General features: G+C 37.3%; 1 protein-coding gene across 1 annotated transcript; it reads right to left on the bottom strand.

Annotated features, from left to right (window-relative positions):
• Positions 1 to 20: 20 nt before the first annotated feature.
• LOC129371651 (guanine nucleotide-binding protein G(q) subunit alpha-like) lies at positions 21 to 27,722 on the bottom strand. The gene is made up of 7 exons (XM_055048358.1): positions 26,570 to 27,722; positions 10,364 to 10,548; positions 9,782 to 9,936; positions 8,790 to 8,918; positions 5,681 to 5,810; positions 4,926 to 5,079; positions 21 to 4,510 (listed from the first exon to the last, which is right to left on the bottom strand). The coding sequence occupies exons 1-7, from the start codon at positions 26,703 to 26,705 to the stop codon at positions 4,320 to 4,322; spliced, it is 1,080 nt and encodes a 359-aa protein (XP_054904333.1). The 5' UTR covers positions 26,706 to 27,722; the 3' UTR covers positions 21 to 4,319.
• Between the last annotated feature and the right edge of the window lie 272 nt (positions 27,723 to 27,994).

The raw sequence follows: 27,994 nt of genomic DNA, 5'->3' as shown, positions 1-27,994 counted from the left end.
AATGTACAAAGATGCAAGAGGAGAGTATAGGAACATAGTTTATTCCAATTGAAAACATTTAAAAGGAGAAGGCTATGTAAAAATCATCATTTTTCATGTTTGAATGAGGTTCAGGCAACAATGGCTGAAATGAAACATACAAAAAGAGAAATATGGCTAAAATACTGTAAATTAATAACCATTTCCACCCTTCTCTTAAGGGTGACGCAAGAACAGTTTGTCACCCACCCAAATCCTCCCCCAACCTGACACAAGACATGCAAATCAATTGACACGCATCTTAAAAACAGCAGTTCATCATTAATCTTAAATATATAATAGTGTACTTTTTTCTCGTTAATCAATCATATACTTAGTGTTTGCTTTAAAAAGTGGGCCGTGGAACTATACAGGCCCTCTGATTTTTCACAACATCGGCACTTGATAAGTCTGGCTTTACAAAGAAAGGGGATTGGCACACATTGTACAGAATTTACATTTGGTATACTTAAGAAAAAAAAAAAAGCATTACTTTCAATTTGTACACCACTACACAAACTTAACTGTTGATTTAACAACAAATAAAAAGTAATTTAAAGTGGTCCACGTTTTAAGGTGTGTAAACCTTATAAAAGAAAACTGAACAAGAAGCAAAGATAGCTTTTAATAATAATCACTGTACGTCCAATCCTCCGACCAGGATGGAGCTCAAGCTTAAACAATTGTGTATGCACACACACACACCTCAAAGTACCAACAATGCTTGAATGGACATCTACGTTAACAAATGCAAGCCCACTGCAGTGTTGTAGCTTCAATGTGGCAGGACAGTCCACAGTCCAATCAAATAAAAAAAAAAGGAGGGTGGGAAAACGGTGAATGTAAACACTCAGCAGAATCATCCTCCTCTTCATTCACTGCTCTGACCACTATTGGACCTGTTCAGTACCTTTACGTGGCAAGCACTTTAATAAATAGACCAATACTGAGGCTTCTTCTGGGGGGAAAAACGTAATCTTTCAAGAAATGCATTAGTAAAATGTACCAGTGTTGGGTCAGATTCAAAATCATTTTTGATGTCTGTTTTTGGCACCGTCTTTGTATTGGATCGTGAACTAAACAACTTCTGAAAATGTTTCACATGTAGAACAAAGCAAAGTAGCAATCTGTGTGAAAGGATTCAAAAGGAGTAACCCAGCTGTTCCGATAACTGTGTCATTGCCATGTTACTTTCACTGCTGGCCCCTTTTGAAGTCTAGTTGGAAATCTGACAGTCGACAATTTAATCTTTACAGAGTCCCACCAAGTGTGCGTGAAGACAACTGATCAAATGGAGGAAAAGCTGCACACATTGTTTTAGGGTGGTAAGCTGAAATTTGGGAGATCAGCATGCTTCCTGAAAGCCATGGACGACAATCTCCAAAATCATTATCACCCAGAGGGGGACATACTGTTTTTTCCAAACAATGCAAAAGTCTGCTGTGTAGTTATGTTAGTCATTCACCAAATTAACTTGCGACTTCGAAACAAACTTTATGAACATGATTAATTTGCTGCTTTTTTTTTTCTTATTTTTTTTAAGCATCAAGCATGAAAATATCTAGAGCTAAAGAAATACTTTTAGCTCCGAAACAATCTTTTTAAAAAAAGTGAGGGAGAGGGATGTGGCACTCAGGGTTTTTCATTAACAATTTCCAAACTACTTTGAAATTCCTTATTTTTCCAGCAGCTTTGATGACATTCCAGACATCTGAAGTGCAAAGCACTTCCTGTAAGTTGTTTAAGCTTGTTTTAACTTGACTCTAGAGCCAGAGTAACTAATCTTAAAAGTTATTTTAAAAATGTGCTACATAGACCTTAAATCTGACATTGAACAGCCCTCAATTTGTCAGATATTCAGAGCAGTTTTCCTTTTGATGTCAGAATAAGAAAGTTTTGAAATGTACATCACCTTTATTCTACAGTCTTTCTGAGGTTTTTTATTTGACCGTTTTCCAAACTTGTATAATGATTAAATCAAATCGATCTCTCTTCAAGACTGTGTAGAAATCTAGAAAATTAGCCAAAATGTTAATCCCTTGAGTATTTCACAACATAAATTGGTTGGAAAAAAACCCAAAGCAAAGCACAGAACACTTCACTTCATGACGGTTCCAACCGCTCAACAATAAAAGATGAGAAAATCTAAATCGTTCTTTCATAAGACCCTCCCAGTTCTTTGTGTTTCTAAACAGTGTGAGGATCAAATTATCTTAGCCCTTCAGACAAGGGGTCAAAGTTAAAAGTCATACATGGAAATACTGCAGATGTAAAGGCAAATGCACGTTATGGAAAACAATTACGGTCAAAAAACCCTTTGTGGAATCCTATCAGAATTACTGGACGGCACAGTCCAACAGGTAGGACACCAATTGGACATTCAGGACACTCCTCTTTACATTTAAAATAAAAAATGAAACAAGTGGACTGTGGCCAGACTTCCTACAGGAGCGTCATCATTCCTCCTCCCTGAACTCTCATCCAACTCAGTTCAGCTGGCCAAAACCCCAACTCACCCCGGTCATCAATTGCACCTTTGGCTCTTTTTGTCTTCTATAGTCTTTTCAGCTCAATCAGATCTGCTAGGAGTAGCCCTTATGATGAAAAAGTTATGAAAACTCACCTGAATTACATTGTGAAGACAAAAATAGCAATCACAAATCTTAGAGAAGTATTTCAACAGCTACCCGGAAAAAACACGTGATATGGGATTTGTACCAATAGCCAACGGCCTTCCTTACAAATGTTCCCAAAAATCCGCAAGAATCTTTAAAACAGCAAATATTTAACCATAAAGTTTTCTTTTTTTGTCTGTTTTGATTTGCATGAAGCACAAACCTGACATGGAAACACTATTTTCCCCAATCAGCAATTATGTCAAAACAGACCCGCAAAAACTAACCATGATGCATCATCAGAAAGATAGAACACTTGTCCATAAAATAGTTTGGATATTTTACAGCAGTATAAATTTTTTTTCCATTAACAAAGCTGGAAAAAAAATGATCTGAAATAAGATTTGGAATACTGAGTCAACAGAGCTGTGATAAATAATAAAAAAAAATATTCTATTTGATTACTGTGTGTTTATTTTGGCAAAAAAAAAAGCCCCATGAATGTTCAGGACTAACGGAAGCTTAAATCAGCAACCTAAAAGCTGTAGTTTCCTGACATCTTACCATGGTAGTGATCAGGAATAGCCAATTGCATTTAAAATGGGGAAAAAAAGAAAACATGATTTTAATTACATGAGCAATTCAAACTTTGACATTTAAAAAATCCCACTGAGAAACATGGAAATCTGACCCAATTGATTCTGACTTCAGATCCTTAATCTCTTTTCTCAATATGTAACATTTAAAGAATGGACATTGTCCTGGTGACAAAGTTATATATATATTTTTAATTATCAACCCCAGCTAGTTTGAATTTGGCAATGTGAAAACTCCAACAACAGTAATAAATACCACTCATGTTATCACTGACCATTTGCAGAATTGATAGTTAAATTGCAACTTTTTCTTATGTACTCCTTTGAGTAGTCATCTTCAGCATAATTAACAGACAATAGCAGAAATAATAGGCTCAAGAAGTTAACATTTCTGAATATATTTAAAGTGAAGAGAGAACATTTGTCATCTTTGTAACAGCCCTCACTCTGCGTGGCCAGCATCAAAACCTTATTTACATTCAATTAGAGCGTATCTGCTCTGCTGGAAATCAGGGTGATTAAGAAAGAAAGAAAAAAAAAAAGCAATTGGAGTTCCAGGGAACTAAGTACCTGACTGCACCTCAGCATTGCCTAAATTAGTCATCCTTCGCAGATAAGCAGAGTCCAGTAATCTGCAGCCTGGTGTCACAAACCCATGCTGTAGTCTATAGCATGCATGAGAGAGCCCTTTGTCCACAAAGGATTGTTCTACCCAGAGATGCCCCCTCCCACTCCTGCCTACCTCCAACGCTAAAAGACAAATAATAATGTAGTGTAGAAAAAAAGTGAGCCAAACAGAGAGCCAAGAGGCATCCAAAAAGAGGACAAAAGTGTTCTATTTAAATTTGTGACTGTGCAAGACCAGCAGTTAGTAAAAACCACAAAACAGAAAAGTCTTTAAACTGTCAACAAACCAAACAGCCGCATGAAGAGAAGGAGCAAAAAGGGATAAGCGTTGGTCTGGTAAAGAATGAAGCGTTGCTCGTCTCTTTGTGCAGCAGTGTGTTTCATGCAGGTGTCCGTCTCTGGAGGGTAATTCCTGCACCAAGTGTGTCTCGAGAGGCCAGCATCTCACTAGCGGACCCTCCCTTCACACCAAGTTGTACTCTTTGAGATTGAGCTGCAAGATGGTGTCTTTGACAGCTGCGAAGACGAAGCGGATGTTCTCTGTGTCGGTGGCACACGTGAAGTGAGAGTAGATTATCTTGTCACTATCTGGGTTCAAATCCACAAACATCTTCAGGATGAACTCTCGACCTGCCTGAGCGTCCCGCTGAGCACCTGGGAAAAACGACCATCTCATGATTACGCTCAATATGAATGTTTTTTTTGTTTTCATAGACACCGGACAATTTTGTCTTTCTGTCCATTTTTGGCAAAATAATCAACACGGGAATCAATTTGAAAGCCTTAAAAGGAATAGAGAACAAAAGTAAAAACTTTAGATAAATGTGTATAGTGTGAAAATTTACAGCAGTGAGTCTGTGAAAGAATGTACATATACGTTTAAAAATTAATTTTGTCTTGTAGCGCACATAACCACCACAAGGTGTCACTCAAAAGTAAGAAAAAAAAAAACAAAAAAGATACACCAGCAGTTCAAAGGTGACAAAGAGCACATTACTTGAGCATTTTATTTAGCGACACTAAATCTGTGCAAATGTAAAAAAAGTGAAATGTAAAGTAATAAGAATACCATCAAACTCTGGAAAATAGTCGACCAGGTGAGAGAACATGATTTTCTCCTCCAGCAGGTCTTTCTTGTTGAGGAACAGAATTACAGAGGAGTTCTGGAACCAGGGATATGTGATGATGGTCCTGAACAGGGCTTTGCTCTCCTCCATACGGTTCTAACAGGAAACAAGAGTTACCAATTCATCTACTGGGTGAATGTCATTTGTTCCATCTTATATGAATTAAACATCTGCGTTCATTCTTGCATAAGGTAAATGTAAGCAATTATATTCAACTTTGCAAAGGCTACTAAAAACAGTCGAGAAAATCTAAATTCATTCATTCATTTTCATCAGCTCCTCTTCCAAGATTGCACTAGATGTAGCTTAATCTGGGGAATATAGATTTAGAATCTTATCACAATATTATTTTATATTTATTATGATAATATATATATATATGACTTTTAAAAAGAAAGCATTTGCAATTTCTTACACTGGATTAAACATCCTTTCAACTCTTGGTCTGACTTTCCTAATGTGTTTCTTGGTCTTCATCATGCCATTTTTTCATAAATGTTCCCCAACAAACCTCTCAGGTTTTCAAAAAAACATCTCCTATTATACAATAGATCAAGTTAGACAGTTAAATTTTGTTTAATGGTACCACTTTTGATTGTCTTTAATTAAAAAAAAAAATTACTGCCAGAAAAAAAACCCATTAAAAAAATTCTAAATATCCAGAGCAGCTGTGAGAAAAGGAGCGTTAATGTTTTACCTCATTGTCAGACTCCACCAGAACCTGGTCATACTCGCTGAGCGCCACCAGAAACATGATAGAGGTGACATTCTCAAAGCAATGGATCCACTTCCTCCTCTCTGACCTCTGACCCCCAACATCCACCATCCTGACAGAACAGGATGGGGTAGATCAAACAGAAACACATGACACAGAATTACAATCAATGCTATGTCTAGATGTCATTAACAAGGCTCCAAGAGTAAAATAATGGATAATATTTCGGTTTAGTAAATTGAAACATTTGAAATGCAGAATGCACACGTCTCTTATTCAACAATTTTATATAATAATGTTCAGAGGTAATAGGAATGATTGGAAAGCGTTATAAGAGAGCACCCAGTGAAATAATTTGGTAAATAATCATGGTTAAAACAGAATATAGGGGTTGGATTTTTGGAAGAAAACTATTTTTTTGTTGTTTTTTTTACACATTAGTAGATGGATCACCAGATTATGACAGCATCACTACAAATCCCTGATTTCAAAACCCAGTATCATCTGCAAACCAAAAATCCTGTTTTAACAATGAAGATAAACAAAAATAATGACCAGAAAGTCTGAAATAAAATAGTGTGGACAGAGCAAATCCTCCCTTGGATTAAGAAAAAACTAGCGACACAGACGTACAAAATGTATATACATGCAACGGAAAGCTCAAGCAGCAAGCAACACTTATAGATTTTAAAACATGTTGAAATTTTGATTACAATGCAGCACTTCTCGACTCTGGTTACTTTGTGGTACGCATTTGTTTGAGATATTGCTTTAATGGATCTTTTAAAATGAAACCAAGTGAAAGGACTTCAAACATGAACTACTGGTTTTAAATAAAATCAAACAAAGTAGCAAAAATCTATCTTTTTCCTTTAAAGGGAATTATTATGCGTTTTCCATGTACATATCCTCATAATAAATATTCCATCTATATGAAACATGACTTCAAAAAATTTGATATCAGGCTAAAAGCAAAATATAAAAACTTCACATAAAAACTCCCCTTTTATTATGGGATACTAAGCTAAAACACCATCAACCTGTAAAAGGTGAAGTGACCAGAAAAAGCAACACTAAAGATAAAATCAAGTTGCTCCAAAAATCAGCCCCAAAATAAAACCACCTCTCAAAATGACAAGTGACCTACTTGACCCCATAAGCTCCACCACTGTAGCCAAACCACATGTTCTGTTACGTTTAACGCCAATTAAGAATGAAGGCAGCCATCCTAATGGAGATTGTTGTCAAAACAATTGTGACCATCTCAGTTAATTGCAAGCAGAGCCAGTTTAGACCCACAAGGAGTGTTATTCTTCTAGCTACGCATCAGCTAAAGAACACCTCATCATGCATTAAACCAGCCATGTTATTAACGACAAGAAAGTGACAACACATCATTAATAAATTGCTAAAGTTAAATCTAAATCAACCACTTTCTCCCATTGAAATACACCTCAATCTAAACCCTCATAGCCCACAGCACAAAACTGATGTCATTGAGCTTATTCAGTGATTCACCGCCAAAGGCAGCACAGTCGAGCAGAGGAAAGCCAATCAGCAAAGCTGCAGCAAGGTTGCTGGAAACCTCTTGAACGCAGCCTTATTGCGAGCAGAGTTATTTCTAGCTGTGCCGAACGTGGGAGGGGTCTGACATGATTGCTTCCTATCGATTTGCAATCGCTCTTCTTCCCTTCCTTATTTGAAAACAAAAGAAAAGGAAGCTACTCCCAAGAGAAACACAAAAATTGTGAGCTATATTAGCTCCTATGATGCACCTTAAACTTTAAAACATTTCTTATCATTGAGAATTTCATTTATCTATGCCGACTTGATAATTTGATCGATTTATCAATTAAAGTTTGGAAATCCACTTATATATATTCGGCACACACACAAAAAAAAAAGACAGCCAAGTGATTAGGATGCATAAAACAAACACAGTCCACATTTTGGCTCTATTCCAGTCAGGCCTCCTGCATCCCAACTATTTTTCTGCCTTCATCTTCACTGCATTAATTAGACACAAACCTTCAAAGATCATCATCAGAATTCACTATTCCACCAACGAGAAGCTCTTGGTCAATGAAATTACAATATCCAAAAATAAGTGATCAGATTAACCAAACTGTAAATTCAATTACAATATTTTTTATCATTCTCAAAGGGAGAATAAATTATGCTGCAACTCATTAATTTAAGGTTCTTCAAAAAGCTGATGTAGACCCTGATGGCAGTGGGCAGGAAGGATTTTCTGTTGCAGTCAGTATTGCAGCGGCTCTCAAAAAGCCCAGCAACATAGCAAGCGAGTCAGTAGAAATGCTGCATTTGTAACTACCTTATTTAACAAAAGTGTTGCTAAATGAACCAGAAAGGAGTTTTTAAATCAGATCTTTCTTCCAAAGTGAGGCAGTTAGTCGTTGGTGTCTTATCTATAATAGTTAAAAGTTTATTGGTTTATAATAAGTGTATCATTATTCCTTATAAAAATGTTATGCCAATTTTACCAAAAGTTCTATTGGTTAAAATTCTTATTAAATCTTCACTGTCTCATCTACACAATATAATCCATAGCTGTGGAGACACTGTCGTTTTCTGTTATTAAATGTGATGTAATTTTAATGTTAAATTTTATGCAATTAAATTTTTAGATAATTGTAGATTTGTACATCTGTTTAGTTGTTATTTTGTTAATTTTTTAAGTTGGATCTTCAGTGTAAAATATTGTTTCTATTTAGTCTGACTTAGAAGAAGACTAATATGACTATCAAAGTTAGCTACGATTTCTATCTACACCACATCTACTGTAAATAGTACCTGCTAATAATCCCTTGACAGAATCCCATTTCACACAATCTGAAATTAATTATAAATCAATAATGAAGTCAGTAGTGGAGAATTCATTTTTAATTGTTACCCACAAACTGCAAAGGTAATTGCCAACTGGATGAGATGTTGAATTAGACTTTGAGATTTGAACCAAATATATCCCCATATTTGTTTAAATGCTTTGAACAAAGCAGCTTAATAAGGATTGAAGCAGAAATAAGGTGCAGACGCAGGACTGGATAAAGCAGTGAACGTTGTCTTCTACCTGAAAATGATGCTTTGCAAGTCGAAAGGGTATTCTATAATCCCAGTGGTTGGGACTCGAACCCTAAGTACATCCTGTTGGGTTGGTAGATAGGACGCATCGGAGATACGACCCAGATCACTTAGATAGCTAAAGGAAAAAGAAAGTGGAAATAAAAACGAGAGAGGAAAGAAAAAGAGAGTAAAGCATCACAGCAGATTAAACACCTTAAAATGTGAGTTCAGATATACTGACAGAGGACCATTTTCAAGAAGATAAGAGTTGGGGTCCCACTTCCTTAGATATATAAGCTTCATCTTTGATGGCAGCTCCCAAAGACCAACCAATTAATTGATATTGCCTGCTAATATGTACAGATAGTCTTTCGGAGCCACCATTGGGAATTTGTTAGTGCCGAGCCTGTCCCTGCAGCGGAGGGTACATGGAGAAGGTAGTAAAGTTTCCCATTGGCTCACTAGCAGTTTTAAAGTTTGTCAGCCTTTACTGGCAGAACGTGGGACCAGTACCTGAATACAATATTCTGCAGGTCAAATGGATACTCATGGATACCAGTGGTGGCCACTCTAACCCGCAGCACATCCTGCAGGTCGGGCACATATTCTGGTTCTGCTATTACTCCTAATCTCTCAAGGTAACTGCGAAAATGCAGGGAACATAAGATATGACAAAAGCGCACATGTGGACAAACTAATCCGTCTCAACATTACATGCCGATTACAGTCGACTTCAACAATATCTGCTGTCATACAGAACAGATGCATAGGAATACCTTAGATTATCATTTCACTTGAATAAATATTACAATCCAACTATGAATTAGATGAGTATTATTTTCAAACTTTGATCTTTCTAACTGAGCCAAATGAGGCCATTTTATATTTGATTCAAAGAAATGGCATTCTAAGTTTCTGTCATCTACCATCAATGTTTTCCCTCTTCCAGATCCGTCCAAAAAAGTGTAATTAATTACAGTACAGAGCAAACAGACATACTATTTGGTTGAATCGGAGAGCTGGTACTCTCTCCTACGATCGTAAGCCTCCTGGATCCCGGGATCCTTCCAAAGCATCGTTATCGCAGTGATGAACGGCTCTTCAAACGTCGACACCTTTTCCACGTCCACATCTCGCACCAGAAACGCGTTATGCTAAAAATAAATCAATAAAATCAGCAACTAATTATGGTATATAGGATTTTACCGTTTGTTGTCTTCATAATTTCCTAGATTCATAGATGCCAAGAATGTTAAGATGTAGCTATCAACATTTTGGCAGAGAATAAGGTACATTTTTAAGTTGAATCAATTTGGGTCCAATGGCCTTTCTTTGCAGTAGATTTTGTCATGTCAAAATTTTAAATCATTGTTTGTTGAGATAAGAATCAATTTACAACTGATTCTGTGTGAGACCATTTCGAGACAAAAAAAAAACAAACAAAAATTACAAACAAATTGCCAGATGTTTTGTAAATTATTTGTAAGCAGGTGTAGGAAAATATTGTCAAACAATTACATTAAATATGTAAGATTTTTAGGTAAAGGGCTATTTGACATGCATCCCATTTGTACAGCTGACCTTGTTCTCTTCATTCTCCAAGGGGATCTTGAGGGTCTCAGTGGCACGGATCATGGCCTGCATGGAGGTGAAGATGTTCTGATAGACCAGTTTGGTGTAGCTCTTTTTGTCTTCATCTGAGTAGCCCGTCCCATGAATTATCCTCATCTGTTTGATGAACGTGCTCTTGCCACTTTCACCTGTCCCTAAAAGACAAGACAATACAAAAAAACATTTTTAAAAAAAAATCACAAATAAACTACTGGAAAACACCACAAATTTGACTTTACAGATTTTTAATGACCATGGACCAAAATAATGTAATGGTGGCTAAAAGTGCTGGGCTAAGACTGGGAATGTTTGAAAACAATGTGGTTCTAGTTTTTCTGCAAACATGAGAGTAGAATTAGTGTGTACAATGAAGTCCATTAAAAAATGCAAATAAAAAGAACATTTATAATTACTCCATCTATTTAAGTCACTTAAAAGACTACTTATTGACAAGACCTTTGTTTGAAATGTAGAAGACATCAAAGCTAATACTTCTTCTACATTAGTATCTGTTGCTTGTTAATAATCATTTCCATTTTATAAACCCAACTCTGATTATAAATAGGTGTGTTTGCAACAAACTGGTGTCCACTCACACTTCAGTGATGACAATGGGTAAGACTGAAGAAAGCTACACTAGTATGTGGGATTAATGCTGGGCATTAATCCAAACAGCAGTGAATCTCTTTCTGGTGATCAAAACCAAAAAAAACCAAAAAAACCAAAACAGGGACTCACCCACTTCACTTAATGTACAAAAAGAACAAAACAAAACAAAAAGGCCTGTCACATTAAAAAAGAAAAATTGCTCAAAGATCAATAAACTTTACTTTCTAATAAACATTTAACACTGGAGCTGGAAGATATTTTAAGTATCCAAAATAAACAGCAGAAATGACTAAATAAATGAAGTCTCTGTAAACATAATTGTTCTTAAAAAAAAAAAAAGAGCTATTTGAGACCAAAGCACCAGACTGAAGATCTTTTTAATCCAATTTTTGGTAGAAGGAAAAAAACAGAAAAAAAATAAAATCCTGCACATGGAAATTTTTGGAGTCGCTTTACTTTCTCATGCGATTATTGCATGAATTTGTGTGGATTTAACCTAAAACTCAATAGTATTCAATTGATCGATACTCACGGATAAAAATTAAAAATCGAAGAATATCAATAAATATCGTAGAATCAATAAAATTACACATCCCTAGTAAATGAGTGGCATATGAGTCCATGTGTGGTTGTGTATATGACAATACACAACAACACAAAGAATAAAGAATACAATAATTGCCCATCCCAAACATGGTCTGTTTCATCAAAGCAGAATTGTTTGCTGCAGCTAAGATATTAAGTGGTCATATAAAAAGGTTTTTTAAAAGGTTTTAGTAAGAATGTGGACAAAATTTCTATCAGTTTCCTATTTGGAAAGTCAGTATTTCAGAAATTGTGTGAACTGTATTGAGTCCATCTGTTCATAACAATTTACACTAGTTGGAGCAAGTTTTCTGCAGAAAAACAGCAGCGGCTGTTAAGACAACAGAATGTGTGCTGTGCTCCACTAGGCGTCCTAAGAAGAAAAGATTAAAATGTCTTCCAAGGATATGAAGACAGGAGTGTACAGTGAGGGAGTGCTGTGTGCCTTGCGACGGTTCTAACCAGACAGGATCTTGAACTGAGTAAAGCAGGTCAGACAACATTGGAGTTTCCTTCCCAGATTGAAGATCTTTAACTCTGGATCAACTGGACCAAGACACTATTAGATACCCTGCTTCCTATTTTATTAAAGAGCTCAATCGAAAAAAAAGAAGAGGGAATTGCCACTGGTTTTTAAGGACGCAAAAGTCAGGAAAACACTGCATCTATATTGTCCTTACTCAATCTTAGACAAGAAAACAGGGCAACGGGAAGCATGCATTATCCCAGATTAATTTCTAAATTCACTAGAGCTCAAGAGTGAAAGAAATTAATTGAACACTGTCACTTGATAGCAAACTAAACATCCCCATACATCTGCAGTCTGGTAATATTCTCTACCATCTAGCATTTAGAGAAGGATGGTTCATTTTACACTCTGCATAGACAAACTAAAGCGTGTTTACCTTGCAGTGGATTTGAGTTTTGCATGTTTGATCAGTGTAACTCAACGTAACTGTTGCCAGCCTGATATAGCAAGCAGAAGCTTTTTTAATGGACAAGCAACTATAAACTCATTGGAGCGACTCCTGAGGGGTAATGCTAGTTCCCATAGCAACTCCATCATCACTGTACTTCTAAAAACGTGGCAGAAAACACCAGCTGATCGGCTTCAGCTTGTATTCAGAGAGCTTTGAGTTTTTTCCATTTTTTAACAAAAAAAAAACATCCTCAACCAAAAGAGTCAAAAGAAATTTATGGCGTTTGGGGAAACTAAGCATCCACATCCACATGGCTCCGGTGTTTTGGGAAAACACTAACTAGAATTTTTTACAAACCGAGAGTGAAACAAATTTCAAAATGGCGGTGTCATGTTTCAATGTATTCATGCGAGTCACATCCTTTTTCGACTTTGTAGCTCCATTGCTTATTCCATAACCCAAATGTACCTCACTCTCAAAAAAAAAAAAAAAAAAAAAAAAAAAACAACTTGCCATTTTTTGGTTTGTTAAAATCAAAAAATGTGATGCTTTATTAAAGTGGTTTTATTATGATTCAAAGTTTACTTTACAGGAATTGTGTTTGCAAGCGCAAAACCACAGCAACTTTGAGTTGCACCTTGTAGACAGCAACTGCTTGGTGAATTCCCACCAGTATTTACTTGAGTTAAAGAAAACCATTTGTGATCATTTGTCTCATGTTTTTCCCTTTGACATGTTTGTTGTTTATCACCAGCTGGATATAGACTGATAAAATGGTCACACCCAAAATTGACAAGATATACTGAGGAGGAACAACAGAAAAGTATCCATCCCATCATGCTGAGATGCCTTTCTGATGTATTCAAATAGCTTTAACTTCAGCACTAATCCACAAAACAGCAAAATTACCCCAACGTGTCTATGGTATGGCAGCTACCCTCCAGAGAAAATAGCTACATTGACTAAGAACTGATCAACTTGGATCAAACAGAAGCAAGATAAAAATCAACCGAGTCAAAACAAAAGTGAAAGATTATCAGGGTGTTGGATTAAACAACACAATCTTTTGACTTAAAACAACACAATCTTTTTATTTTCACACGAGCTAACGACAGAAGTACTACGTCATGCAGCTAATTTATAATAACTCTTCTTAAAAGCAAAAACCTGAGCATCATTACTCCTTCAGCAAAATAAACTCCTAAAGTTCAGCATCAACACAGAGAAAAAAATTGCAAAATAGACAAGAGGGACAAAACAGAGGCACAAAGGGTGAAAAAAGGAAGCAAACAGCACTTTGAGTAAATGATTCCTGAGAAGCCTATCCAAGCACATCAAACAGGAAGTGATGTCCAAAGAGTTTTAATTACTGCAATAATTAAACAGCCCAGAGTTGGGTCAGATGGCACAGCTGGAGGCCCGACTCGATGTAGAAAAACTTAATTATTGCTGAGTGTCCATTTGTGGGAACTATTCCCAAGATTATATTAGGAATTTAAACTTTATTCGCCACAAAGGAGCCTTGATGAGAAACTATAAAGGGTCATGTAGGACTCTACAGTTTCTGCTGTGCAGGAGCCCTGCTTAACAGTAGCTACACATAACATGAAATATGGAAGGTCAAAGGGGGAAAAACAGCTAAAAATGCTAAAGTGCATTCACAGCCCTATTGAATGAATGTCAAGCACGTTTCCTCGGACTGTGCAGTTTGGGGAGGAGCCGATGTGGAGTCGATCTTTAGAGTCCCTCTAAAAACATAAGTCTTGGCCCGCTTCAAGTGAACACCACAGGATGAAACCAAAACAAATCTGCATGTAGCAAGACTGTCAGAAACATTCAACCATGTTAGAGAGAGGATAAATTGAAAACACTGGAAGAAATATTTTCAAGTGCAAAGGTATATAAAGCTGTTGTTAAAGAAAAAATATGTTTTCTGAGCAATTGAGAGTGAAAATGATTTTGGCATTCATCTGTACAATAGAGCAGTGGTGAAAAAATATTTCAGACAACATATAAGGCACATATGTTGTGCATTCAATGTGTTTCACGATTTTTTTGTGGTACTGTTATAGTAATGCCAAGCGTGGCAAAAACAACCATTTATTCCTCCTTTCTTCAGCAGTCATAGTCTCTCAAACACAAATAGAGCTCTTTAAAATCACTTATTTGTATCACTATTCTTTCAGGACACCTTATAGAATAGTTTTAGGTGTCTATTGTGCGCGGTCTATTAAAGCATCAATGTGAGATCAAACTACTTCGTTTCAATAGAATCTTAATTTTCATAACATATGAACATTTTTGGCAACTGTTCTTTATTCACCTGGTTTGTCTTTTTTTCTCCCGTATTTCCACTCTAGTTTCCTCCCACTCGGTGCTAAAAGAACATTTTTTACTGTAACAAGAGGGCTTATTTTAACATACTCAACCAAACTGTAAGCATGTGTGTTATTATAGAACTTGAAGATAAGTTGTTGGCTCACTCATTGGAGTAACTGCAAATATTGAATAGTTTATTATATCGAATTATATTTTTATATTGTAATAAAACTCAAAATTACTTAGACCACTAACAGGTTTGGATTGAAAATTATTTCTCATTCAACCAATAACGTTTCTGATAGATGACTACTATCAGTTTTGGAAAAAGTACATTTCAAAGTAAAATCAATGTGAAAATATTTTTTGGGCATTTCAACAGACAAATACTTTATCTGTATCACAATAATCTTTAGCTCTGGGTCAATTCAACACTGCAAAATTCCTTCCTGACATAAGAAACATCTTGGTAAAATTAAAAGATTAAATTAACCTAATTCTGCCAGAAGTTTTAGATTTCATAAGTCAAAAACTATAGAAAACATGTTAATGACTACCGGAACAATAGACCACAGATTAAGAGAGCAAAGGACTGTGTGTCAGGAGTACAGGAGCACCACAGGGGACTGTACTCTCACCATTTATTTTCACTCTGTGCACGTTTGACGTCCTGTACAAAACACACTCCCGTCGTCTGCATTAATACTTAACTGACTGCAGTCGTATCAGAGAGGACAAGAAGCAGAGAGAGCTGCTTGACTGCCTAGTGCCCAGGTGTGGGAACAATCCCATCTTCAAAGTGAACAAAAAGTAGATTGTTGCAGATTTTAAGAAATATAGGGTTAAATGTCAAACCCCTTTTCTTTCCTAGAATAAATGGAGGTGGCTGCGGAGTATAAATTTGGGGTTTCTCATGCAAGATCAGTTTCTCATGCAAGTATCGGTCAATTGAGAATCTCACAAAATTAAGGAAATCTGTGTCGATTTAATATTGCCCCCATCATAAATATTCCTGTGGTCACCAGGATGTTGGCCAGGTCATCTGTCTTCCCCATTAATGTGTCGGCTATAATATAGCCAATAGGTAGTATTCCAATTTTCAAAGGCACAGAGTTTCATATTTTTAATATTTGTAAACCATAATCATCAAAATCACAAGAGTGAAAGACTTGAAATATTTAACTCCTTGTTTGATAAATTTATGTACAAGTTTTTCTTTTTGAAATGAGTGATAAAAACAAAAATGCTTTATCTTTTAGATAAATCCTGTTCTCCTGAGTAGACAGTCCTTTTCAGACTACGGCCCAGTTTATCCTGTGGTTTCAGTGCCAGGTGCTGTTCAACACAGATGACTACTCATGCAAGGCCACAACTTGTTTCCTGACCTTCAAAGTTTTCATAATTTAGTAGCTCCAACAGTCAGTTTGCAATCTGCTAAGTATGTACATTAATAGCCGCTCTGCTGCAAGACTGCATGACGACAGATACACATGATGGCTGCACATGACAAATCGTCAAAATCCTGAATTCCTATAAAAGTTTCAGAATGATTTCAGGTAAAAGGCATTGTGATGAGCTAATCTGGATCAATATCTGATCAAATTGGTTATACCGAAAACTTCCTGCTGGTAAAATGAGAAAACAAAATAAGTACAAATATAAATAAAATTGTGTAGGGGCATTTTTTATAAATAACAATTTTCACATGGATTTTTAATTGTCTAAACTTGCAGCAAAGCATTGTAAAAGAATGAATCATAGTATTAAAAAATGTGCTGCAGGAAAAAAAAAAGCAAATCCAAACTAAAAATTTGTCTCAATGGCTTCTCACTCTGCAGAGTTAATAAGCCATTCAATTATTAACACAAGACACTTATACTTGATATCAAGGATTGAATTTCAGATCTCAAGTTTCAAAATTATTGCTTGGATCCATATCTTAAGTATGGATCTCAAGTGTTAAATAAACTTGTGTGCTCACATGACTCTCCATATTTACCAGCACAGGCAACTCATCTGTCTTGGAGCCAGAATGTGTTGCTAATTAAACCACTAATGTCATGATGGACACTCGCACTCTAAGGTCTTCGCCTGTGGAGTCTTCTTTAATAACTCATGTTCTTAATGACACCATGTGTGTCTGTGATGAACCAGGCAGGCACTGACATGAAAGGGACCATGCTGTTCTTCACAGACCTGACTGCTATGGATCTGCCGAAACTCTGGGTGTGTCGACCTCGGTTTGCTCAACCAACACAGTGACGTGACAGAGAAGAATGAAACACCTGCCTGACTTGCTTTTCATGAGAAGCTTTTATGGCTTCCTATGAAACTCAAGTTTTCATTTTCCAAATAAATGCATACATGTAACTCTATATTTAACAAGGCATAGCTCAACAACAAAAGCTCAAAACATGAATGTTGGGTTTCAAAAGGATTGTGGATTCTTTAGAAAGGGTGTCAAAATAATCAATATCACAATATAAATCATTACTTAAAGATACTCTTTTGTGACAAAATCAAACTAAACTGCCCCATGAACAGCTGCTCACACTGCTGAGTTTCCTTACGGCAGAATACACTCTGCACCCCCAAAGCTCCCTGCAGCTGCTGGAAGGTTTAAACTCCAACATGGAAAGTACAGACAGAAAACAAGCCGCATGTGCAGCTCTCTTTATCCAACAAGGCAAACAAAGTGTTGTTCAAAGTTACTTTCCCTTTGAGGCAGAAAGGAAATGCTAGCTTTGCTAAGGCTAACAATTCACCAATGTCAAAGCAACTTAAAAAGTCCAGTAAAGCTCCTGTGTTTGCAGCAGTGAAGTCGTAAACTTTCTGGATGACATAGGCTCATGCCATTTGCTTGAAAATCCTCTTCACAAAACACCAGCAGTCCGATGTCGGTGCTCTAATCAGGATGCACTTCCCAGTTGCGGAGCTCCATACCACACAACAGTCTGCTCTAATGGTTTATGGTCCAGTGAACTACTAAACAGTTCAGTAATGAAACAAACCAGTGTAAGAATCCTGTCTTTCTGGAATTATTTCAGAAAGACAGGAATTGCACAGGGTTTCTGTTTGAATTAACCAAATTGTTGTTTGCACTACAAAAATATTGTTTTTATTTGCCATGTTTGTTTTAAAATACAATTCATTTTAGCACAGAATTAGAATGATTCTTTATTTGTTCTCCAGTAGTAAAATTTATTTGTAGCGACAACAAACTGGCAGGCAACTGAAATCACAGTGACCAAAGACGAGCAGTATTAAAAATAATAATTGCAGAACTGTTTTAAAAATATATGCTTGCACAAAGGATATTAACACACCATCTGTTTTGCTAAATTAAATTGCTAAAAATATATATACTGCGGTACTGAAAACAGTGCACCATTTTTGTGAATGTATATATTTACAGTAATTTGACATTTTGGAATTATCCTACTCTTTAGATAATCTATGACATGTATTCTCTGTAAGCTTGTGCATTTTTTGTAAATTGGATAAAACGATAAAGTAGTTAGTGCCATCTATTGAAAGTGTTGCACAAGTATCAAGCCCATTTTTTAACCAACATCATTACAATCTGCGTTCTTGACTCAGTGAAACAACACTGAAAAAGGGCAGGCTTTAAATTTAAAATCTATATCTAAAAATCTGCTAAAAAACAAAAAATAAAATGTGGTTAGAAAAAGAGAAAAAAAAAAGTCTAACAGATCATGTTCCCAATTCAACCTGAAGTGTTTATTTTTGGGGGTAATTGAAACGTAGGTATCAGGTAGCCTCAAATTTGACCCTAGAACACATTAGCATTCGAGGGAGTTCCTGAATAATTCAGTAAGTGCGGTTTGCAGGTTCTGTGGCTTTAGTCAGTTCAGATCCCGCTTTGACATTTAAGCCTTTAATGACATTACAAAGAAAATCATAACAATGAGGGTTACTCTTTTATAAAACCTATCACAAACCTGCAAACGTGAGCCGATTCCGATTCCTCTGGCCATTCACAAATCACAGATAAATAAAGCAATGCCCACCATCAACATCGGTACTGAACATAAAATCGGTCTGAAGTCTTCCCATCCTATTATTTTAAAATAATGGTGGGATGGCAGAACAAATCCTTAAAATTTTTATTTTATGTTTGATCTTCTCATCAGAATTTATTCAAGTCTTGCAATTCTGGACCTCACCGGTCGAATAAACCACACAGCTACATCACTCACTCAAGACGCAAAGCTGGCTTGTGCCTGCTCAAGTCAGACAATGCGGGTTTACCACTATGTCGCTAACAGACAAGGCAACCGCCAGGCTCACCTCAACCCCTCTGTCACATCTGGCCTTTTACAGAAAACATGAAGGTGGCAAAACAAAGCTTTAATCCAAGCTTGAAGTGTGTGGTAAAAGGGAATAAGGACATGCCTCCATTAAAACGGACCATACAAAACCCAACTTGTTTATTATAGTCCACTGGTAATTTAAGCAGCTAAATTGAGTGACATGCTGACTGACATCTCCACCAGTACAGCGGTTGCTATGTACATACCAAATAATTGGAAAGGTTATAATAAAGATGTGCATTTTACAAAAGAATACGCAAGAATTGGATCCTGGAATAACTGGTTTCGACTGTCGGATGTAGTGAAACCAGTGCACCATTCATCTTACGGGGCTTGAAAATACAGATAGATGCGAAATGAAAATTACTTAGGAAAGGACAGATTAAATTTAGCCACAGCAATAATCAGTCGTACCAATGCATAATTATACATGTGAGGCCTTCCTAAAGTATCCTCTACCTCTGCCTTCAGCAAGCCTGAATACCTTTGAGGAGAGCTGATACGAGGAATCCCTGTGATGTCCAAAAATACTGCTGTACAAACAAACTCTCCAGAGTTTCTTTTGGGTCATTTTTATCTCTTCAGTGTGGACTGTTCAGCTCCACTGTCTGCAGTTTTGTTATTTCAACAAACGCCAACCGTGTTTGCCGTTGCCTTGGAAGCAGCCAACATGGAGGCAAACAAATATGGCCAACTTGAGGCTTATCTGCTTATTTCACTGTAAGATTTGCTAAGAGAAACCATAATGGGCGTAGGCAGCTCCATGCATGAGACAACTTTGGGTGTTGCCAAAAGACAAATACTTATTAACCCAGATAAATGCTAACCCTTTTAGGCAACGCGAGATCAACTGCATCCTTGTTTTGCATGTCTTAATTCAAAATCTTAATATTTTAATTGTCAGTCCTGTCTCTGCCTGTCATTTGCATGGACTGATTGCAGCCCTGATGTTGTGAATCGAAGAGCTGTGTAGATGAGATTTAACGTCTTAACTTGATTAAATTCAACTATTATCCTTAAAATCCCAACTTGTCGAACAATCTTCTAAAAATAAAAGTCTTGACTTAAACCCGTTTTAAAATTGGATGTTGATCTTTGTTTTCAAGTCTCTTAATCCTTAACCAAATCTAACCATACAATTAAATAAAGTATGGGTAAGAATTGTATCTTGCAAAGACTTTAAACTTGGAAAATTAATTTCAAGTTATATTTTTAAAGACAAACGTGATGACCAAATAAAAAGCCAACTCCAGCATGACTAAGAATATTCTCACATCTGATCCTGCACCGTCGTTTGTGCTTGTGATACCAAGTACATATTTGAAATAGATTCTTAGGTCACATTGCATTTTGTGCAAATACAAGTTACGTGATATACCTGCATGTGTTCTCATTACCCACATGCCCTGTGTCTACCTAACCTTGCTGGCAATAGTTGGGAAGAGAAAGTGGAAGAGGCGGGTTGTGCTGCCAAGAAGAGCCAGCAGATAATCTGTTCCTCTTTTAAAACAAAGAAATAAACGAAAAGAAAACGGATATGAATCACCAGCAGACACGCATCGACCAGAATTTTGTGGCCCATCGTCAACTTGTTTGTTGGGTAACACTATTTGACGGGGTGTTCATAAAACTGACATGGCATTGTCATAAACATGATATAACACCTGTCATGAACATGAAGGAGTCTTTATGAATGTCTATGACTGTTGTCATGAAGTATCATTTGGTAAATAATGGCACTTTATGCAAAGTTGCTCTAAAAGTTGAAATTTAAAGTCCATTAAAAGGGTCAACTTTGCATTAAAGTGACAATGTTTGCAAAATTATGCAAAGTTGGGATTTTTAATGCAACTTTCCTGAATCCACTCTCTAGTGTTTTTTTTTTTTGCAGGTGTGTTTTTTTTGAGAGACGAACATAGTTTATAGGAAGTTGTTGTCGTTCTTTTTTTCTTCTGGGCAAAAAGATTCTCATAAACAGATATGCCACCATGGATTATGTTTGAGTAGCATGTCCAGAAGTTAAATTTTTCTCCGATAGTTAGCATCTTCCTCTGCCTTTTGGGCCCAACCACAAGCGCCTTTGTCGGTGCAGAATGTTTTGTCGACGATATGGGCTTCAGAGAAACTTGAAATTGCAAGAGAATTTGCAAACTTAAATTTGGCAAGCTGTTTTATGTACGTGTACATATTAAACTGCAACGTTATTGACACACAAGTAGAGAAGAAGAGGAGAGACTGTTTAGCCAATCAGAATGCAGAATACAATGCACTGCGGGGAAAAAAACTCCACAAAAAACAACAATAGGTCTAATTAAAAAGGATTGGTGTTCACTTGATTAAAACTAACTTGTTCAAGTTAGTCTGAGCACACATTTGTGAGCAGGGTAGACACATACTGGGGGCAGGGACACACATTTACCAGATAAGGAATATTAACTTTTAAACTTGGTCCGACAGAAGATCAAGATTTTATTTGGATGTAAAGAAGTAAATATCAAAACTTAAGTCACAACTTAATGAAATCTGTGCACATTTTAGTCAGAGTACAGAGCAGAAGACTGCCCTTCCGACTGCTCCACTCTTCACCACACCAAAGGGGAATGACGGCATATTGCCGGAATAACAGCTGGAATAATTGCCTTCCCCTAAAACTTCAAACAAAACCAACAGTGTTTCTTACAGGTAGCAGATGAGCGTCTCACTCTGCTGCATCAGACCAGAGCTAGAGAGCTCTAACCACAACGCCACATAAACAGCTTCCAGTTTAACTCAGAACAAAGAAACAAACGCAATAGAGCAATGTCAGAGTTGCATACATTTTGCTGAAAAAGCACATACTAGTCCATTTTATAAATATAGAGTATTGTGTAAACGTGCAATAATTGATTGCTTGCCAGTCATTTTAAAAATTGAAAGTCATCGTTTAGGGCAGTGCTTCCCAAACCTGCTCCTCCAGGAACACTGCCCTGCATGTTTTAGACGTTTCCCTGCTTAAACACGCCTGATTCATCTGATTGCATCTCAGCAAACAAAATAAGCTGAAGCAAAGAAACACCTAACATGTCAAACCCCCTCGGCCAAATCCGGCCCACCATAGCTTTTTATTATCGTTTACTGCCAAATTATATCAGCGACTATGAGAAGCAGAAAAAAAACAAGCCTCCTACAATTTAGATTTTTATGGTGACTGAAAGAATAAAGAATACCGACTTCCAAATCATTTTCTCAAGAGCTCACCATTCCACTACATTATTAGAAACAGGAAAAACTAGAAATCTGAACTCTGATAGGAAACACTTTTCAATTGAATGTTTGAAGATGTAGCTTAAACAAAATATAAAATGTTTTATGTTGCTAATGAAAAGCATAGACTAAAACAAAGCTGGAAATATATATTTCTTCTGATTAAATGATTGTGACATGATTTATTCGTGAAAGGTGTATGTCATCTCAAATGTTACATGTCAAACGTATTCAAGTGAAAATTAAGTGAGTGCATAAATGTGGGTATTTTCCCCCCCATTTAAAATGATTTATTGCTATAACAACTTTATGTAATTTTGAAATTTAGGGTGCATTACATTCTGTATCATTGGTCATCTACATTAACACAAAAACACGGCTTTGCAATATCCAATAGAGGTCAGATAATGACCGCAGCTCGATGGCATATTGACACTTTACCAAAATCTAGTGATCTCATTGGCACTCTCCATGTTCACTATGGCAAATTAAAATGCATTAAGTTAATTTATGCGTTTGTTTTCAGTAGAGTGGTGCTTTGAAGAAAATGTTTTGTTCATTTCTATATTTTCAAGTTCCACGATCTCTAGAAAATACAAAATGTGGTTTTTAAAAGTCAGAAATACATCTATTTAAGCTAACAAACATTAGGCAAGTAACAAGTGCAGCTTTCCTAACTAACCAACATCTGACTTTTAGCAAACGCTGCTGTTACTTGTAGTTACACAAAGTGACATGCACATGTAAGTAGTTACTTTATTTTTACAACCATCATTGCTATACTATTTAAGACTGCAAACTACATTCTTCATTCTTCTTAGTTTGTAATAAACCATGTTCCACTTCAGTTTAAACCACTCCTCGAGTTTCGTTTTGAACTAGCACTGAATTCGTTGGTTAGCTTGTGGCTAATCAACTTTGTATGTCGCCCATTTAATTAACTGACAATTACTGAGATAGGTTGATTATTTTTGAGCCTGAGACAGAATACGGCAAATACTTGCAGTCCACCTATCTAAAAGCAAACATAAATGAGCTTTGAACTTCTTAATGTGGTGTTCCAATTTCTTGGGAAACAAGACTTCAAGAAGATCAACAAACAGTAAATGGAAGTCTATGGAGCATCGAGAACATAGGTGTCAAACTCCAGTCCTCAAGGCCTGGTGTCCTGCAGTTTTTAGATGTGCCACAAGCACAAAACACTGGAATGAAATACCTCAATTACCTCCTCCTTGTGTAGATCAGTTCTCCAGAGCCTTGCTAATAACCTAATTATTCTATTTAGGTGTGGTGCAGCAGAGGCATATCTAAAAGTTGCAGGACACCAGCCGTTGAGGACTGGGATGACACCCCAGATCTAGAACGACAACAAAATATATATATCTAGAGACAAGTCAGGTGAAAATATGGACTGTCTGCCAATTTTATGAGGTGACTCATTCACATTTTTGGAATAGCAGTCTTGCAGTTTGAAGGATGTCAGTTCAATTCAGGCCTCCCCGCATGTTGATCCACCCCTGTGCAGCAATTTTACCATCAGTTTAGTATCGAGTCATAAAATTATCTGCACAGAGTGTGTGTGAATGTGGTTCTCAGGTAAAATGCCTTGAGTATCCAGTATGACAAGAGCTACCAGCTTGTGTGCAGGCTGGTAAATTACACTCTCTAAAGAGAGACCCTACAGAAAATGTGCATCAGAAGAAAGGTTGGATGGGTGCACATATTTGGGCCTGTCACATTAAATGTTGCTGGATGATAAATTGTCCTAGAAGTTATTGTAAGGTTTCCCTTAGAAAATGTGTTAGCACCAGTGGTTTGGCGCTGGGGCAGGCATTAATCCAGCGACAGGAAATTTGTAATCATGTGTTATTTAAAGATTAATACCTGAAAACCAACTATAAAATTTTAAAAAATGCAAACATTTTAAAAAGACAAATAAATAAGCATTGCTTAACCTGGTGGCCAGCCAGACTTATAATACACTGGGGGAAACCGTGTATTGTGATAAACAATAATATTGTTTTGAGACCACTCTTAAGTAATGTCACAGTAATGACATAATAATGCAAGAACAAATTCTCAAATTTAAATAAGCTTTAAATACTGATGAATATTTAACCCGAGAACTGGATGAAACTTTAAATATTGTGATAAGCCTTCACATTTTCAATGTGAAAAGCTTTGTTTAAATATTTCTTAGAGAAAAAAAATCTACTTTAATTTTCCTTTGGTGGCAGGGAGAAGGGAAAAAAAAGTAGCGTTGCATTAACCATAATGAATTACTGGCCACACTGTTTCACGTAACTTGACATACTTGTCAGGAAATATCAAGATTCAGCATTATGATTTTGGAAACACTGACGGTTCTTAATTAATTTAATAACTGGGTAAACGGTTCAACTTTGTGCACAAATATGTACTACTACCAAGGACGTCAAAGAAGGAAACATTTATCAATACAAGTTGCTATGCTTGCTTGTGTTGACTGGTAAAGCGAACATCCTTAGAAGCAGGAAGTGTGTATTCAGTCACCTGTGACAACAAACCAGAGATAGGTAACCTTTAACATGAGCCTGAGTCTTTGCCAGCTTTTCAGAGAAGCAGACCTGAATCCTGGGCCAAGCATCTTTTATCAGCGCAATTACATCAGTGCACAAAGGTTTCATTACTCCAGTTTCATTAAGAAATCAGCCAACTCCTAGGGCAGCAGTCATTTCCCAAAGTAGACCACCTGAATGAAAGCCGTACCAAGGCCAGACATCCAGAGAGAGCTGCCTCCTTTGTAGCAGACTTAATTAAAAGCCAACTCTTACACTCTTGTTTTACACACGCATAAATCAATGGTAATGCTAAAGTAGGCTCATAAAACACGGAATGGAATATGTTGTTAATTCTACTTTTCATTTGTCAAGATTTATAGGTAGTATATTTTACAAAAGAGGCAAATTAGAGTTACTGTACTCTATAATTCTGCTGCTGTTTATAGGTTCATCACAATAGTAAGAATTTGTTTACATAAACATAAAAGGAAAAGGAAAGCAAAATCCAAAGCTTTTTATTACAGCTCATGAAGACAGACTCAGGTAAGACAAAGTAGTTAGTGGAAAAAAAAAATATGAATAAAAGATTTGCTTCTTTTGTCATTACTTATACCCAGAGCTCTCAACAATTATTGGTAATTGGTAATAATTTTAAAAGATATTTGTGATTTCATGAAGCTACTCTTTGCTGCAGATCTCCAGAAGGGATGTGTAGAGACGTTTACCTCCCTTACTATCCTCACAATGAGACAACCAGATGAATTCTTTCTTTTTTTCACAGTTCCAGATTATATTATCCTGACTTTAGATACAAAAAAAATAGGCAAGATGCTTGCCTTGTAGTCACATCTGCCTTACACAACACGATCGCCCATCTTTCCGTTCTTAAATAGAGGCTAAAATGTTGTCAGTGTTATCTCTCGGGGAAACAGAAAGTTATGAATAACAACTGTAGATTTGAAAAAATCTGGAAAAACTTGGAATTTATTTTTTTAACCAATTCAGATTTAAAGAATACCATGACAAGTGTCAGTCTACTTAATTAAAAATCTCCTAGAAACTCCAGTCAGCTTAAAGTAAGCAAAACACTAAAAAAAGAACTCCTTTTATGTATATTTTATAGAAATCGGTATGGTTAACAACATATGTGGTTTGGTGATTCCATCTTACTGTTAATGTTTTGGGGGGTTTTTTGCTACAAAGCTGCAGTGAAACCAAAAAGGTTGGATTTTCTATGTTTTCAGAGTGAGGTTTTGCCGCCACAATGAAGGTTTTTGTCTATTTTCAGACTTTTATACGGGTCTTTGTCATCACTGAGTCTGATCCTGTGCATCTGAGCCTGTTGCTCTGAGTGCAGTTCTTGTTTTCACTCATTGTCCTGCAGGAACCACTCTCCACAACCGCGTGTGATTTTAGATTTTTGCATATCACATCCCAAACAAATCCTGCGGCGGCCTGAGTAATGTGGCTTGAGCAATTGTGGTTTCAGTCGTTTTTGCATGTGAAATTACGTCCAGCAGTTTTGGGCTTCGAGTGCACCGGGGTCAAATTGAGCAATCTTTACAACAATTAAAAAAAAAAAAAAAAAACATAAAAACAATCACTTGTGTGATCATGCAGACCTACCTAAGAGCAGCAGCTTCAGCTCCCTTCGTGCGTCTCTCTTATCTCGCCGGAGTTGCTTCTCGATCTCAGCGTTGATCCGCTTGGACTCCTTCGCCTCCTCGCTCAGGCAACAAGCCATCGTGGGCTCCAAAGTCATCACCGCATGAGCTGGTGGGGGGTGGGAGGGTGGAAGGAAAGTCCGTCTGACCAGAAGCGCCGGGCTGCACCACCGCCGAGAGTATCAGAGTGCAGGAGTTGGTGACGGTCTTGCTGCTTTTGTGCAGAATCTGGCCTCCTTTGCCGTCAAAGGTTCAATATTTGACAGCTTTGTCTCGGTTAAAAAACAAACAAACAAACAAACAAACTACGAGGACAATGAGAGGTTTACAGAAAATCTGCAGTGCAACATGTCCACATTAGATGGCTCCAGACGTGCAATTAGCACATTTTAATTAGATGCACTCTCCAAATTGCGCTGGTTTTAGTTTGGACGCGTGAATTTCTCAGAAGCTAGGCTGGAAAACTAGCTGGATGCTGGCGCGCTAAACCACCAAATAAACTCGCAAATGTTTTATAGACACTTTTAGCAATTTTCCCTGATGAAAAACATGTGTATATATTTAAAAAACAAAACAAAACAAAACAAAAAACTACCAACTTCAGGCGCAGAGACGGTGGGACACAACAGGCTGCCACGGCCACATCTGTACAATCCCTTCTCCTGGTCGCCTGGCCGAGTGCGAGCCTAGCCGCCCAGAAAAACCTACCCTGGAAAAAACGCCCAAGTTGCGACAATTAATCGCCGTCAAACTGTCCATCCAGACAGCTTGGCTCACTGTCTCACGGTCCTCGGAGAACAACGATCCCGGGAGTATTCCAAATGAGAGCAGGAGTGCAGAGCTGTTGCTGCTATCTCTTCCACACTGGAACCCAGTGAGGCTAACTGTTAGCTGGGCAAGCTAGCCGAGGAAGCCATCCCTAAAAACCACACAGCCTGGAATGACAGGCAGCCGTCATGGCCTCAACCTGAAGCTCTCTCCGGGGGTCCCGAAGACGGAAGAGCCTCGAGACGTGAAAGCAGACGACTGACAATTACTGCCCGTGCATTTTGTCGCTCCTTTTAATTTTTCCTAGTGGTTCTGGTCGCTCCTCGTCACCCACTCCACAGCCCCGGTGTGGCGCTGCTGCTGCTGCTGACGTCACTTGGGATGCAGCTGGCTGACAAGAGACTCAACCAATCAAAACAGAGTATGTGACAGCGCCACGGTTGAGACCCTCCCTAATGGAGAATTTCCCAAGTTTGCTTGAGAGGGAGTAGTGCTTTTATTCTGGAGGCGTGACAGGGAAAGATATCGGTGTTTGATTTGACAGGCAACGCCCATCTTCTGTCAAACAGCAGGAGGTCGATCCACAGGGATGTTTGCTTCCACACGTTTCCTTCAGTGG

This window comes from Poeciliopsis prolifica, unplaced genomic scaffold, assembly GCF_027474105.1.
Source record: "Poeciliopsis prolifica strain line A6 unplaced genomic scaffold, Auburn_PproV2 SCAFFOLD002, whole genome shotgun sequence".
NCBI lineage: Eukaryota > Metazoa > Chordata > Actinopteri > Cyprinodontiformes > Poeciliidae > Poeciliopsis > Poeciliopsis prolifica.
This window is presented reverse-complemented; position numbering and strand designations above follow the sequence as displayed.

Excerpts from the sequence above, each read along its gene's own strand:
- LOC129371651 (XM_055048358.1), bottom strand. The coding sequence starts at position 26,705 with ATGACTTTGGAGCCCACGATGGCTTGTTGCCTGAGCGAGGAGGCGAAG. Across the intron at positions 10,549-26,569 it reads GCTGAAGCTGCTGCTCTTAG|GGACAGGTGAAAGTGGCAAG; the intron begins GTAGGTCTGCAT and ends CTTGTCTTTTAG. Across the intron at positions 5,811-8,789 it reads TTGCAAAGCATCATTTTCAG|GATGGTGGATGTTGGGGGTC; the intron begins GTAGAAGACAAC and ends CTGTTCTGTCAG.